This window comes from Anser brachyrhynchus (assembly GCF_964034855.1).
Source record: "Anser brachyrhynchus genome assembly, chromosome: 7".
NCBI lineage: Eukaryota > Metazoa > Chordata > Aves > Anseriformes > Anatidae > Anser > Anser brachyrhynchus.
In genome coordinates, this window is record NC_137701.1 from 5,902,210 (window position 1) to 5,915,234 (window position 13,025).

Genomic DNA, 13,025 nt, shown 5'->3' on the forward strand with positions numbered 1-13,025 from the left:
TACAGTCAAGAAATCAAATGCAAAATCTCCTGAGGACTATGACTGTCTCTCTAATATTTGTAAGAACTTCATGTTTTCATTGGCAATTGGTTGGAAATACTATCAAAAACTTAGTTTTTTGACAGTTCTTCACTGATCGTGTTCAAGAGCTGAAAGTTTCAACATGTAGGCAAAGAGTTAAACAAAACAAAACCCAAAGCATCTTTCCACTTCATAATAGCAGTCAGTTACTCTTTTGTAAGCCAATCTGATTCTGTGTTGTGAAGCACCCCTCTTCTGGAGAAACAACTTTATATATACTTAAGCATCATTCTATATATCTCAGTCATGATTGTTGTAGTTACTGTGTCTTTCTGACAAAAGAGAACAATAAGATGAAAACTGATCAGAAGAGGAAAGGTACTACCCCTTGTTCCTGTATATATAACCTTATTTGTACATAATGTTGTATATCACTCCCTATTTCTGTAAGACTAAAGGAATATACTGTAAATATCACAATGATAATAATAGTTTCTTCTGTTTAGGGCCCTATTGGTGAACAGGGCAGTCCTGGCATTCCAGGCCCATTTGGTCCTCGGGTGAGTATAAGATTTCAGCCTGGAATTTTTCTTGCTTGTTTTTCCTAAGAATAGATTTCTATTTGGGTTTCATTTTTAGTTTACTGGCTTTTATTGATTTCATTATCGTGTTGATTACCATATCTTTTGCTGAAAGGCATTGCCTTGCTTAATATAACAAGGCATTAACATAAGTGTAGTTTATAGCTAGATAAAAGGTTCAGAATAACTATAGGGCTACAGTCTGCTTATATAGACACTTATGCTACATCTGATGCAAAGCCACATGTGGCGGTTCTGCTTACTGGTATTCTGCCTTTCTTACACCCGCTGGGTATCATTGACCCAAAAGTAAAGGTGAAATATGAATCCTTGTATGTTCCCAAGTGACAAAATGTCTCTGGGTCTGTATACATGTGGGCATACAGAAGCTACTCCAAAGTGTAGCACTTGGAATTGAACTCACTTAAATGTTTTAGGAAAAGAAATACCGTGGATCCAGTGGATATATTGTCTGAGGTGATTAACATTAGAAGAACAGCATTGAAACCGTTTTCTTAATTTTAGAGAAGAAAAAGAGCGATTTTTAAAGTTTGGTAATAGACATAAATGATTGTATTGCTTCCTGAAGAGGTATTGCTTGTAAAAAGGCTGTTTTATATACAACTGTTATTAAATGCTAAAACAGATTCCTTCCTTCTCTTATTTTGTCTAGGGTCCTCCAGGTCCAGTCGGTCCTTCAGGCAAAGATGGAAGTCCTGGGCCACTTGGGCCAACTGGGCCTCCTGGTGTTAGAGGAAGTGTAGGAGAAGCTGGACCTGAGGTAAGCTGATAGGAATATGGAGGGAAGAGGTTACCTTCACATAATGAGATTTTTTTTGCAATCCATTGCAGCACGTTCTCAAATGTAAATGAGCTCAAGATAAATCATGATACTAGATACAGCTTCTCCAGCAACTAGTTGGGGTAACTATGTATAGGAATCATAAATCATAAAACACGTTATATCATCCCAAGGAGGGTAGTTAGAAAATTAGAGTGGTCTGAGAAAGGGGTGACGTGGATGAGCATGTGAAGAGTTAAAGAATGACGTTGCTTATTTTGGGAGCGTGGATAGAAAGATGCCTAAAACAAAGAGCAAGACAGAGGAGGCACTTTCAGCTGTTTTCCTGTCTTGTAAGACAAATATTTATGGTGTTTCCTGTCTTTATTGTGCAAATGTTTACACTATTCCATTTGAATTTCTGTCAGTTATCAGAATTTCCATTTCTGCTGAGGCATCAATATTGCATGAATAGTCTGTGGTAAAGTTTAAGAATAATATGTGTATCCAAATATTTCTTTTGTGTAATGAGGCAATACAAGAAATACTACATACCAATATTTTCAGTTTTCCTTTTAATGGTGACTTGCATGCCACTATTAATTGGAAACAGTAAGAAATAAATGTTAAGCATTTCATTTGCCAGATGTAGAGTGTATTAGTTTGGGTGTGTGCACTAGTTTTGGAGCACTAATTAATCTCAAAGGAAATGTTACATTTTGATATACCTTCTGATGCACCAGAGCATCAAACTTACAGTGAAGGTATATTGCAGACTTTCCACTGCCAAGGAGCTCACAGAGCCTGCACGTGGACATATAATGCTTATTGACAGATGTTTTCTGTCTCAAGGCTCAGTTACCTCCCCACATAGCACAGTCCAGATTAACAGAAGGACCTCAAAACCTGCCACTCAGGGATATCTTCTTATTCAGGAAAATACCTGCTGTGCCAGATTAGGATGATGTGAATTCTGTTTCACATCTTTGGTGACCTGGGGCCAGAAAGCTTAGCGCTATGAAAGAAAAACGTATAGATGGTGCCAAATTTTCCCTCCAGGTTTACCAATTGCAAGTGTGCCTGAGGTGACTCAGGGGAGGCAGGAATTTTAGATTGATCTAAAAATTACTTGCAGCTGTTTGGGATTCTATGAAGTAAAGCAATTAGGCTGGGGTTTGAGAACAAGGAGGGACAGATGGCTTAAAAAACTGGAATCAAGAGGCCGTTCCTTGATGACTTTTTCCAGCTGTTGTCTGCAAGCTAGAGTCAGAAAAAAATGAGCAAGGTATTAAGACAGTCAGTGAGGACATGAAGCAGAGTGCAGTTCTAATCTCTTTTCAGAGTGTGGTACCTCATGTGCAGTTCTAATCTCTTACCTCTGATCCTGGAAATGTAAACTGCTTACCTATATCTGAATTTTCCCTGCACATCAAGGTGACTGGCCTTGAAGTTTTGCTTGTTTAGTTGCTAGTTTCTATATCATTTTGCCTAGTATTCACTCTGCTGTGCCTCTATTGCCTATTTTTTTTTGTTTTATCTTAGGGTCCACCAGGTGACCCTGGCCCTCCAGGCCCTCCAGGCCCTCCAGGCCACCTCACTGCTGCCATTGGTGACATTATGGGACACTATGATGATGCTATGGCAGATCCACTCCCAGAGTTTACTGAAGATGAAGCAGCTCCAGATGACCACAATAAAACAGACCCAGGAGTCCATGCCACGCTGAAGTCACTGAGCAGCCAGATTGAGACTATGCGCAGCCCGGATGGTTCAAAGAAACACCCAGCACGGACTTGTGATGACCTGAAGCTGTGCCACCCATCCAAGAAGAGTGGTGCGTATAAACACGCCACCTTCTGTATGAGCCATATGATTCTGTCTTATTTCCGGTATATACTTGGTCACTGAAAAAAAGTGTAGTACAGATTTTGATGGTCTAAATCAACATTAACACTAAGTACTCAAAAACTTCTCATAAAAATTATTTCTTCTTCCCTATGAAGTATGTATTATGTTGTGCTGCATATTCGTTTATTCAATATATATTCAGATGTATTTTTTACATCTGAAATATTTTATACTTCCACGGACTACTAATTCTGAAAGTGTTAGCACAATGGAGTACCACTTACGTGATGGTAGATGCAAGTTGGTACATCAGTTGGGAATAGTGGCTTAATTGTTATTAGCTCAAAATGTTACCTGTGAATTGATGTCCTATGAATGCTTTCCATTCAGAATTCTCTGCTGCTGCTCCATACTGGCAATTCATAGGTGGCAATATTCTAACATGCAAATCAGGAGTTTTCCTAATTAATATGGGTTACCAGTGATAAATCAGAACAGACTGGAAGGTAGAGACAATTTGTTGCAGGCCTTAACAGCTTTTCACCTGTTTCCTGATACGTTGCCTCCAGTATCAACTTAGGAGTGGCTGATATCAGTTCAGAATCTGCAGAAAAAAATATCTTCTAGCATTTTTTGTGTACTTTATGTGCTTGGAGCATTCAGGAGCTTTGAAATGGATTTAAATAACCTTAAACAACTTTCAAGTCTGAATTCCCCAATTTGGAAATATTTGAAATACTTGTCAGCTTTCAGTTAAAGCACCATTATAGTGTATACCCGAAGCACACATCAAAACACACATTGGATTGTCACATGAAAGATATGCATGCTTTTTCTTGTTTTTTGTACTGTCAAGACATACTTTTTCGTATAACTCCCCTGTTATTTCAAGAATCTTAGTGATATAACAATTTTATATTTCATTCATTATTCTTTGTAGGTGAATATTGGATTGATCCTAACCAGGGATGTGTTGAAGATGCTATAAAAGTATACTGCAACATGGAAACTGGAGAGACCTGTATTTCTGCAAATCCATCTGCTATCCCACGTAAAACATGGTGGACCAGCAGATCATCTGACTTGAAGCCCATTTGGTATGGCCTTGATATGAACAGGGGATCACAGGTAAATAAATATATTTTATTTCAAGAATTAACTACTGTGAACATTGATTCCTTCTGGTTTAGAATTTCGTCTGCTCTACTGAGAATATTCTGCAACAGTCAGAACATTTTAACTCTTGATTAGACTCAGTTATATACAGTTAGTTGTAATCATACAGAAATTATAGGAAAGAGAGCTGGGAGAAACAATGAAAGAACATCTGATGCAGGATTGGCTATAAATAAACCACTTCTGGTAGATGTTTATTTCTCTTGACCCTAAAAATTCCAGCTTTTTAAACAGCCTATTTTAGTAACTCACTATCTTTGTATTTAGGGTGTATATTTACGCTAATATATGATTGAAATCACTGCTGTAATTGTTTAATTGAATTCTATACTTTCTTTCAGAAAGCTCCATACTGCTAAAGTTACAAGTTTTACTTTGTTAATTCTGTCACCTAATCTGTTTTTAAAGAAAATAAAGTTGTTGTCATGTGTGTCATAGTGTTTCAGAAACGTTTGTAAAATTTACAAGATCCTAATCAATTTTCATGTAATAAATGGTGATCTATTTCATATCTTCACAGTTTGTATATGGGGATACAGCTGTCACTCAAATGACATTCCTGCGCCTCTTATCAAAGGAAGCATCCCAGAATATCACTTACCTTTGTAAGAACAGTGTTGGGTACATGGATGACCAGACAAAGAACCTGAAAAAAGCAGTAATTCTGAAAGGGGCCAATGACCTGGAGATTAAAGCAGAAGGAAACAGCCGATTCAGATACACTGTGCTTCATGACAGCTGTTCAGTAAGTTCTGTCTTTTTGTCACTTGGTATGGGGTAAAAGGACTTTTGGTTTCTAACAATGGCAGTAATGGCAGTTCTTCCTTAATTTGGAAAAAAAAATAAATCCACAGAATAGGGTGACTATAGTGCTGCAGAATTTCACCATGAATTATAGAAGTAAGTGATTGCATAGGTATTTTACTAATTCCAATTTTATATAATAGAAGTCTTCATTATTTAGAGGATATTTATAATTTACTAGTTATTAGTGAGCATATGGAAATAGATATCTTCAGAGTTTGCATTTCCCAATATTAGTTTACTTCTGTGTTAAATCACACAAAGAAGTCAGTTAATTTCAAGCATCTGTCTACCAATTGGGTAGGACTATTGCAGCAATACCCTGGAGAAAATTCATTGGTATTGTGGCTTACTGAATAGGAAAGGAAAATGTTCCCCCCAAAACTTTTTAGTGGCCTTAAAAAACAGAAAGTAGAGGTTGTATAAATTTTGTCAAGTTCAATACCATTCTCAGCCTAGTCCAAGATATACAGCAAAATATGCCTAAAATTTGTTTTGCCTTTTATATATATCAGACTACTCTCTGTACTTTAAAGGAATGTACTTCAAGAATGTGGGTGCAGGTCACACAGATATAAAGAAAAATTTAATATCAAAAAGAACAATCAATCCAGCTTGAGGGAGGAATCCTGCTGTCAGTCGGAAAGATCTGTTCATCACTGTAAAAGAAAGACATACGCATTTTAAAATAATCGAGGTGCAGTGCAGAAGGGGATGCCGTTACTCAGCAGAGATGCAATGAGATAATTCTGAAATATCTCGGACAATTGACTCACCAGCTGGAATTCAGGCTGTTTCTCAGATGAGATTTGGACTAATTCCCCCCCTCCCCCCCCCCCCCCCTTTTTTTTTTCCAGAAACGTAATGGGAACGTGGGCAAGACTGTCTTTGAGTACAGAACACAAAATGTGGCACGCTTACCTATCATAGATATTGCACCAGTGGACGTTGGCAGCACTGACCAGGAATTCGGAGTTGAAATTGGGCCAGTTTGTTTTGTGTAAGAGGAAGGGGGGAGATTAACACACTACCCAGCCACAGCAGCAATTAAACACATGAACTTAGACTGATTGAAGTTAATCCTGAGACTCTTGAAGTAATGGCTGATATTGGATCAGCACTGTATATACAGTTCTTGTTAAATGCCCGGCCTCCTTTTGAATATTTATTTTACTTATAAACGTTCCGTTTTAAATGATTGAAACCAACTTTTTAGTACAACAGTACGATTTTAAGAGAACTGATGACCACCTTTTAAAAATTACATGAATATTTGTCCTTGCTTTTGTTTCGGATAACTTCAGAATTTACAGGTATTCAAAATAGATAGTTTTAATGTGGGACTATGTAAAGCTCTAATAATTTCTTTTGCTTGGATGCATACTGAATAACAGAAAAGTAGAGCACTTTTGTGAACTGTTGGCAATATTTCAATCATATCTACTCTCTCTACCCCAGTTTATCTTCCTGTGGTTGCCAGTGTGTTAGCCATTCACAGATATCTGTCTCTTGTAGAAGAAAATCTCTCAGACAAAATCATCTGAATCTGGCATTGTCTTTCCTGCACTTTCCTATATAATAGTCTGCTCATAAGAGTATTCCACAGCCATGATTAATTTATGAAGCAAAAATACTACTGGGGTAAATACAAGATTTCAGTAGAGGTGTCCCATATATTAAATTGTAAGGCCTGATTTCACTTCTCACAATGTATCTGTGTAATTCCATTAAATTATTATTAAGCTTCAAAATACATTTTAAACCCAATACTTGTCGATTTTCCAATACTTGCCCATCTAATAAGCCATTACATATCAAATTATACCAGTGTCTTATATATGGTGCCAATTTATGTATGTTGGAAATCATTCACATGTATATCAGACCAATTGCTAATAAAGAAAAAGAAAATTTATTGGTTTTAGCTGACATCCAGACATGCATCACCAGTAATTTTGTCTTACTGGTCTTGAGCTGTCAAGGCAAGAAAATTCCATCATTTCTTAGCATGAGCTACCTCATCTCTGGAAGTTGGGATGCATTTAATATTCCTATTTTTATTTTAGATATTAAAAGGTGCTACGCTTCTGTTATTATTTCGAGAAAGGAGATAGGCAGGGCAAAAACAAACAAAAAGTGATGGTGCTAAATGACTCTGTAGAAGGCCGATGAAATAAAGATGCTGACTGTCAATGTCATTTTCAGAGTTTAGCTGTTAGGCTTACGGTGTTTGAGAGAACAATGTTGCAGTGCATTTATTTGTTGGTCATGCAGTATATAAAATGTTTTGTACCACCAGCATGCTTTATTTTGTAAAGTATGTTGGTACAAACTTACGTAGTTTTTTTTTTTTATTATTATTATTTCTTTATTGCATCTGTGCTCTCCAAGTTTTTTGTTTGTTTCTTTAAAAAAAAAAATAAACAGCTGGGGCCATCCCTAAAGAAAGTCATGCACATAGCTTTATTCATGTATCTTTGCAAAGCATTTAATTAAATACATGCTTCTCGCTATGGAAGTGGTTTCCTTTTTGTAGAATTCCTTCCAGTGTGTCCCATATCAGTTTGTTTCCAAAGTAAAAATAGAAGTATTTAACTTTTGTTGTGTTGCTGTTTGAAAAACTCCTTTGCAATGCGTTCACCTGAAGTATTTTACACCAAAGAATATGAAAGTATATTGAATAATACTTTGTGACAGTTTTCACAAGGTAGGTGTCGATTTGTTTGGAGTAGTCACAAGAACTACTATTAAGGCTGCCAAACTTGTGTTGTCTGAGACACCAGAGATTTGTATTTTTTATTTGAGACTGAGCAAAATGTGATTTATCTGATTCCAAGTGTCAATGTAAGTTATCTCTGACAGAAAACAGTTTCTGGACAACCCATAAAGTTGCACTTTATTAAGGCAGGCAAGAATTTGTTTGTTTCCTCCTGAAAGGGCAGGAGCTTTGGAAGTTCCCTTATTGTCCGTAGGCACATCCATAGGAGTTGGGAGTCGTCAGATTCATGCTGTCATTATCTGTTGTTTTATTACAAATGCTGGAACACTTAGGACTTCTTTTTTACTATTATGAAATGATTTCTGTTAATATGTGGCTCAGGAGTCAGCATATCATATTGTAGCCTTAAGAAATGTTTAGATAATATTATCTACAGGGAATGATCTGAGGTATGACGGCTCACTCCAACATGCTTGGGGAAAGGTAGGTATCTGATGGTGATGATCGTGTCTCTAAGGGACATTTATCCAGAAGCACAAAGTAAAGAACACGTGGAGGATAAAAGCACGTTTGAAAGTTTTGTTGTTGTTGTTTTTTTTAATTTGTGATTTTCATCATCAGAATATCATAATCCATGATTAGTATGAATGTTTTGCGAGGTTGTTGAAGGAGAAGAGTAGCTAATTGTAAGGGATATATGTTTTCTTTCTTTTCAAGTCTCTCTCCTTGCATCTTTATTTCCATACAAAATGCACAATATATCCTCAGGAGGGTGCCTCAAGCACAGAAAGAGAGCTTTGACTAGGAAGCACCCTAAAATAATATTTTGTAAAATACATCATTGGAGAATTGCTGAGGCAAAGCCTTGAAGTGTGAGCTCTCAGGAAACCAAAATAGTTAACTTAAGAGTCTTTGTAATGCAAATAGTCGGACATGCTTTTTTTCTGCTCTGGAATAGCAATGTCTGTTTTGTACATGCGTATTACCTCTCTTTTATTGTTTAAACTTTCCCCAAGTAATGTAGAACCTTTTTAAGCATGGAAAAAAAAAAAAAAAGGTGGGGAGTGGATGGGAGGAGTTGGGGCAGGATGCTTGATGCTTGATGCTGCTTGATGTTACTTTTCTTCTCATCTGGCCACGTGGCATATCCTTGTATAAATGCAGATTTAATTCCATGAATGTAGAATGAAAGAGCTGATAATTTGCAAAACGCTGATTTGCTTCTAAAATAGCATTAATCAAATATTAGCTATTTAGGGCATTTAGTGCAATTCTCCTGTCTTTTTTGCTAATGGCCTCAGGGATGATAGAAAAGATACTTTAAAACAGTTATGGCAGTAAAATGTCAGAGGCTGCATTTAAATCAATTTTATAATTAAAAGAATTGGTTATTGTTCTGCTTTTCATAACTGCCAGCCCCGCAGAGTGCTGTCCTCGGTGAGAAAGGAACCCCAGTGCTTCCAGTAGCTGACACCTCCCAATAGCAGCTGTACAGCAGTAGTGTGGCAAATAGTCACTAAAATCTCATCTAGAAGGTAAAATTTTGTTATCCACTACTCACAAATTGGCACTTTACTGTATGCTGAGAATGGTGGAGTTGATGATACAATAGTTTAGCTTGAATGTTTAGAGAAAGACCTAATTGGATTATTATTATTTTTTTTAATTTGATTTTAACCAACTTGTCTGGATTGTTCTTAAGCTCGTATCATCACTGCTAAGCTTTTATTCCCGTGTCACTGAACTGTAGCTATAAAATATGCGACTTGACCCTGTGCAATTGTGCAGCTTATTATAGGCTTGAGACCAAGAAGAGCTTGTCTGTTGTGAGGGGCCTTATCAGTGCAATGGGATCCCATCCTTTTTAATATCTCACTGAGAAGAAAAAAGCAGCCGAGTAAGGAAAGGAGCAGCTTTGGTCTGTGGCGCTATGAGTTCTTTAACTTTTCACCTTTGGGGCTTTGATTCTATACGATAGAATCCATTTTGGATGTCTTTTCTTGAGCAGTGACTCCTAACACTGATGACTTTTATGGAGTATTTAACTTAGATTTTTACAAGTTAAATCTTTGAGAGAATATTTTCATTCTGAGGTATGAAAAAATGTGAAAGATCTTTCAGATATGTTCAGTGGGCCTTGAAGGGTCTGGCAAATATTCCCAGAGATGAAAAAGTGTATTTCTCTGCAAGCATAATGTACAAGGAGTTGAGATTCAAGTATCGCTGAGCCTATTCTTATTTTGCTATTGACTAGTTTTAGTAAGCTTTCATCTTATACTTTGATAGGAGTTTAATTATGCTTTCTCCAAGATGTTTTCCTTTACTGCTGCTTGACATCTTTTCCTAATTTATTGGGAGCGGTAAGGGTCACGGAGAAGGACTGATCGTGGTGCTACAGTTTATTGAGCATATCAGTCAACTTGCCCAGTGGTTTAGCTGGGCGATATTAATACTGCTTTGTATACTGTATAATGAATAATATTATAGCTTTTTAAAAAACAGTGCTCTTATTCCTTCTGTATTTCCTGATGAGCCCAGCTCTGAATGCATGTGTCAAGTGTGATCACAGCCTCCCCACAGAGAGCTCTTTATATTGAGCAGTTCTGTATGCTTAATATGTGCAGCAGAAAAGGAATTGATGGTTTAATCCTGCCTGAATAAGAGCGGTTTTTTGGCTTGCATTTTTGGATGTATGCACCTCAGTTATAGAGTGACTGTGAAAAGGAGTTTACTTTTAGCATGAACCGTTTGCCCTTTTAAAAGGCAGCTTAAGATACCTCCCCTCCACTGTCCTTCCTTACAGACCTTTTCAATTCTCCCTGCTCTGGCACCGCCCTCTAGCTCGGTGGTTACTCTTGTCTCTGGGTGTGTGGGACCAGAAGTTCAAATCTCATGTCCTCTCCCTCTCAAGCTCCTTCCTTAACTATTTGTTAGCTTCTTAGTAACTACAATAAACATTCGACTTTAAGTTTTCAATGCTGAAATCATTCTGTAGAGTACCAGGGTACTACACAGCAGTAGAAGAATGCACCAAGCAACGTGGAAATTTAAGAAAGGAAATTTGATAGCGTTGTATCTAGAGGCAACACAATCAAAGTCTGCAGAGCATAGCAATCAAAGAGAGGAGAATGAGGAAAAGCTTTTCTCTGTGAAGGCAAGTAAAGAGTCTAAAAATGGATTAAAAGCAAAATGTATTATTTTTCTTATTACTGCTGGGTATGGGCCCTGAGGTTTATTTTATCTTCTGTAGTTGGCTGAGATTGAGCAAAGCAGTTACTAGACTGGTAAATGTGGGAAGAGTATTGCACGCTGAGAGGTGACACGGTTGAAGAATATGAGGTATGTGTGGGAAATTAGAAAAATAAAGAAGAGTTTGAAGCTCTAATCACAGAATTGAGTTTGGAAGGGAGCACCTGAGAACACCTAGTCCAACCCCCTGCTCAAGAAATCATCTATATTAGATGTCCAGTCAGGGTTTGAGTGTCTCTGTGGGTGGACACTGGGAAACCTGTACCAGTGTTTGAACACCATCACAGTAAAAAATAAAAAATAGTAGTAGTCTGGCCCCCTCATCTGCATTCCCTCCCATCAGCTATTTATACACATGAATGTATAAATTCCCCAGAGCCCCAGGCGAGCCTTCTGCAGGCCAAACAGTCCCAGCTCTCTCTCCTTCTCATATGAAAGATGCTCCAGTCCCTTCATCATCATTGTGGTCCTGTGCTGGACTCATTGCAGAAAATCCATATTTCTCCTGTACAGGGGAGCCCAGAACTGAACACAACGCTCTAGGTGTGAGCTCAGCAGTGCTGAACAGGCAGGCAGGATCACTTCCTGTGACCTGCTGAATTTGATTTAGTTTAGTCAAATATCCCTTGGAAGGCTCTCAGAATTTCAGATGAGATTCCAGAGGGAATTCCCAGTTCTAAAACTGGGTAAAAAATTATTTGAATCCTACATGAAATTTAAGAAAGTGATTAGGATTTTCCAGACAGCAGAACCCGCTATACAAAGGTGGCCTTCAGCAGCCTTTTGCTCAGAAATGTGCAAGGTTTTAAAATAACAGATAAGATAATTTATCTACTCACTGACTAAATCTCTCAATCTACAGATTAAATTTTTTTTATTATTTTTTTCAGGAAAGGGAGGATACACTAAAGGCTTAATACTTGCTAGACAGTTGGACTCAATGAGAGAGGCTGTATTTATAATAATAATAATAAAAAATGGCAGCCAGGAAGATATCAAAACAGATGCAAAACTAATAGCAGAACTAAACGTGAATGTAGAAATAGCAATGCAAAGAAAAAGATTCCCCATCAAGCAGGAAAATACCATACAGAAAACAAGGTAAAAATTATAATAAAAACTGACGGTGTTATCACACACTCCTCACGACAAAAGGTAAAACCAAACCATCAGTTCAATACATTAAACAGAAATGCTAAAGAAACCGGTTAGTGTGTTTATGCTAGAAAAAATATGATTTTGATTCTGGATTACTGTGTCCAGTAGATCATTATTTTATTGCTATGAGTTTAAAGATTTTGTTAAAGCCCGTGACTTCATGCAGTCATAGATATGGGTACCATAAAGTTAGATTCAGTTTCTTAAAAAGTATAATATCTTTAGCCTACATGTTTTACTTGTCTTGTAGTTCAGTAATTTAGCTACTGTTAAAATTGGAGGTAATGCTTATTAATGTATCAAATAGCATGAGAACCATTATGAATATAATGAGTTATGATTAAGAGCCCTTGACTGCCCCAAAAGCATATGTATGGTTGCAAAGGGAAAACCAAGTACAAAAGACCAGCTTTCTTGTGAAGTTGTTACTCACTCCTAGGAGCTGATTATAGGAAAAATAAAATATCTTTAGGAATAGATAAAGAAACCATTGTTTGTTCGTTTGTTTGTTTTTCCATGAGCAGAATAAGAAAGGACACAGTGTCAAACATGAGGAACAGGACATACTGTGGTAAAGCCAGTGAGTTTTGGGGAGGACCTGAGCAGAATGATGCAAAGATTAAAACTGAGATGCTTTATATGTGTACCCAATATAGGAGAAAATTCAGAGAGACTAATTGCTAGTATA

At 37.2% G+C, this 13,025-nt stretch overlaps 1 protein-coding gene across 1 annotated transcript in view; it reads left to right on the plus strand.

Annotated features, from left to right (window-relative positions):
• The window catches only part of COL5A2 (collagen type V alpha 2 chain), a 106,320-nt gene extending 98,657 nt beyond the window's left edge, over positions 1-7,663 (plus strand). Inside the window, exons 49-54 of the mRNA XM_080598782.1 lie at positions 528-581; positions 1,276-1,383; positions 2,926-3,217; positions 4,172-4,359; positions 4,928-5,152; positions 6,069-7,663. Coding sequence (XP_080454908.1) covers positions 528-581; positions 1,276-1,383; positions 2,926-3,217; positions 4,172-4,359; positions 4,928-5,152; positions 6,069-6,215 — 1,014 coding nt within the window. The 3' untranslated portion in view covers positions 6,216-7,663. The remainder of the gene's footprint in view (positions 1-527; positions 582-1,275; positions 1,384-2,925; positions 3,218-4,171; positions 4,360-4,927; positions 5,153-6,068) is intronic.
• The last annotated feature ends 5,362 nt before the right edge of the window (positions 7,664-13,025 follow it).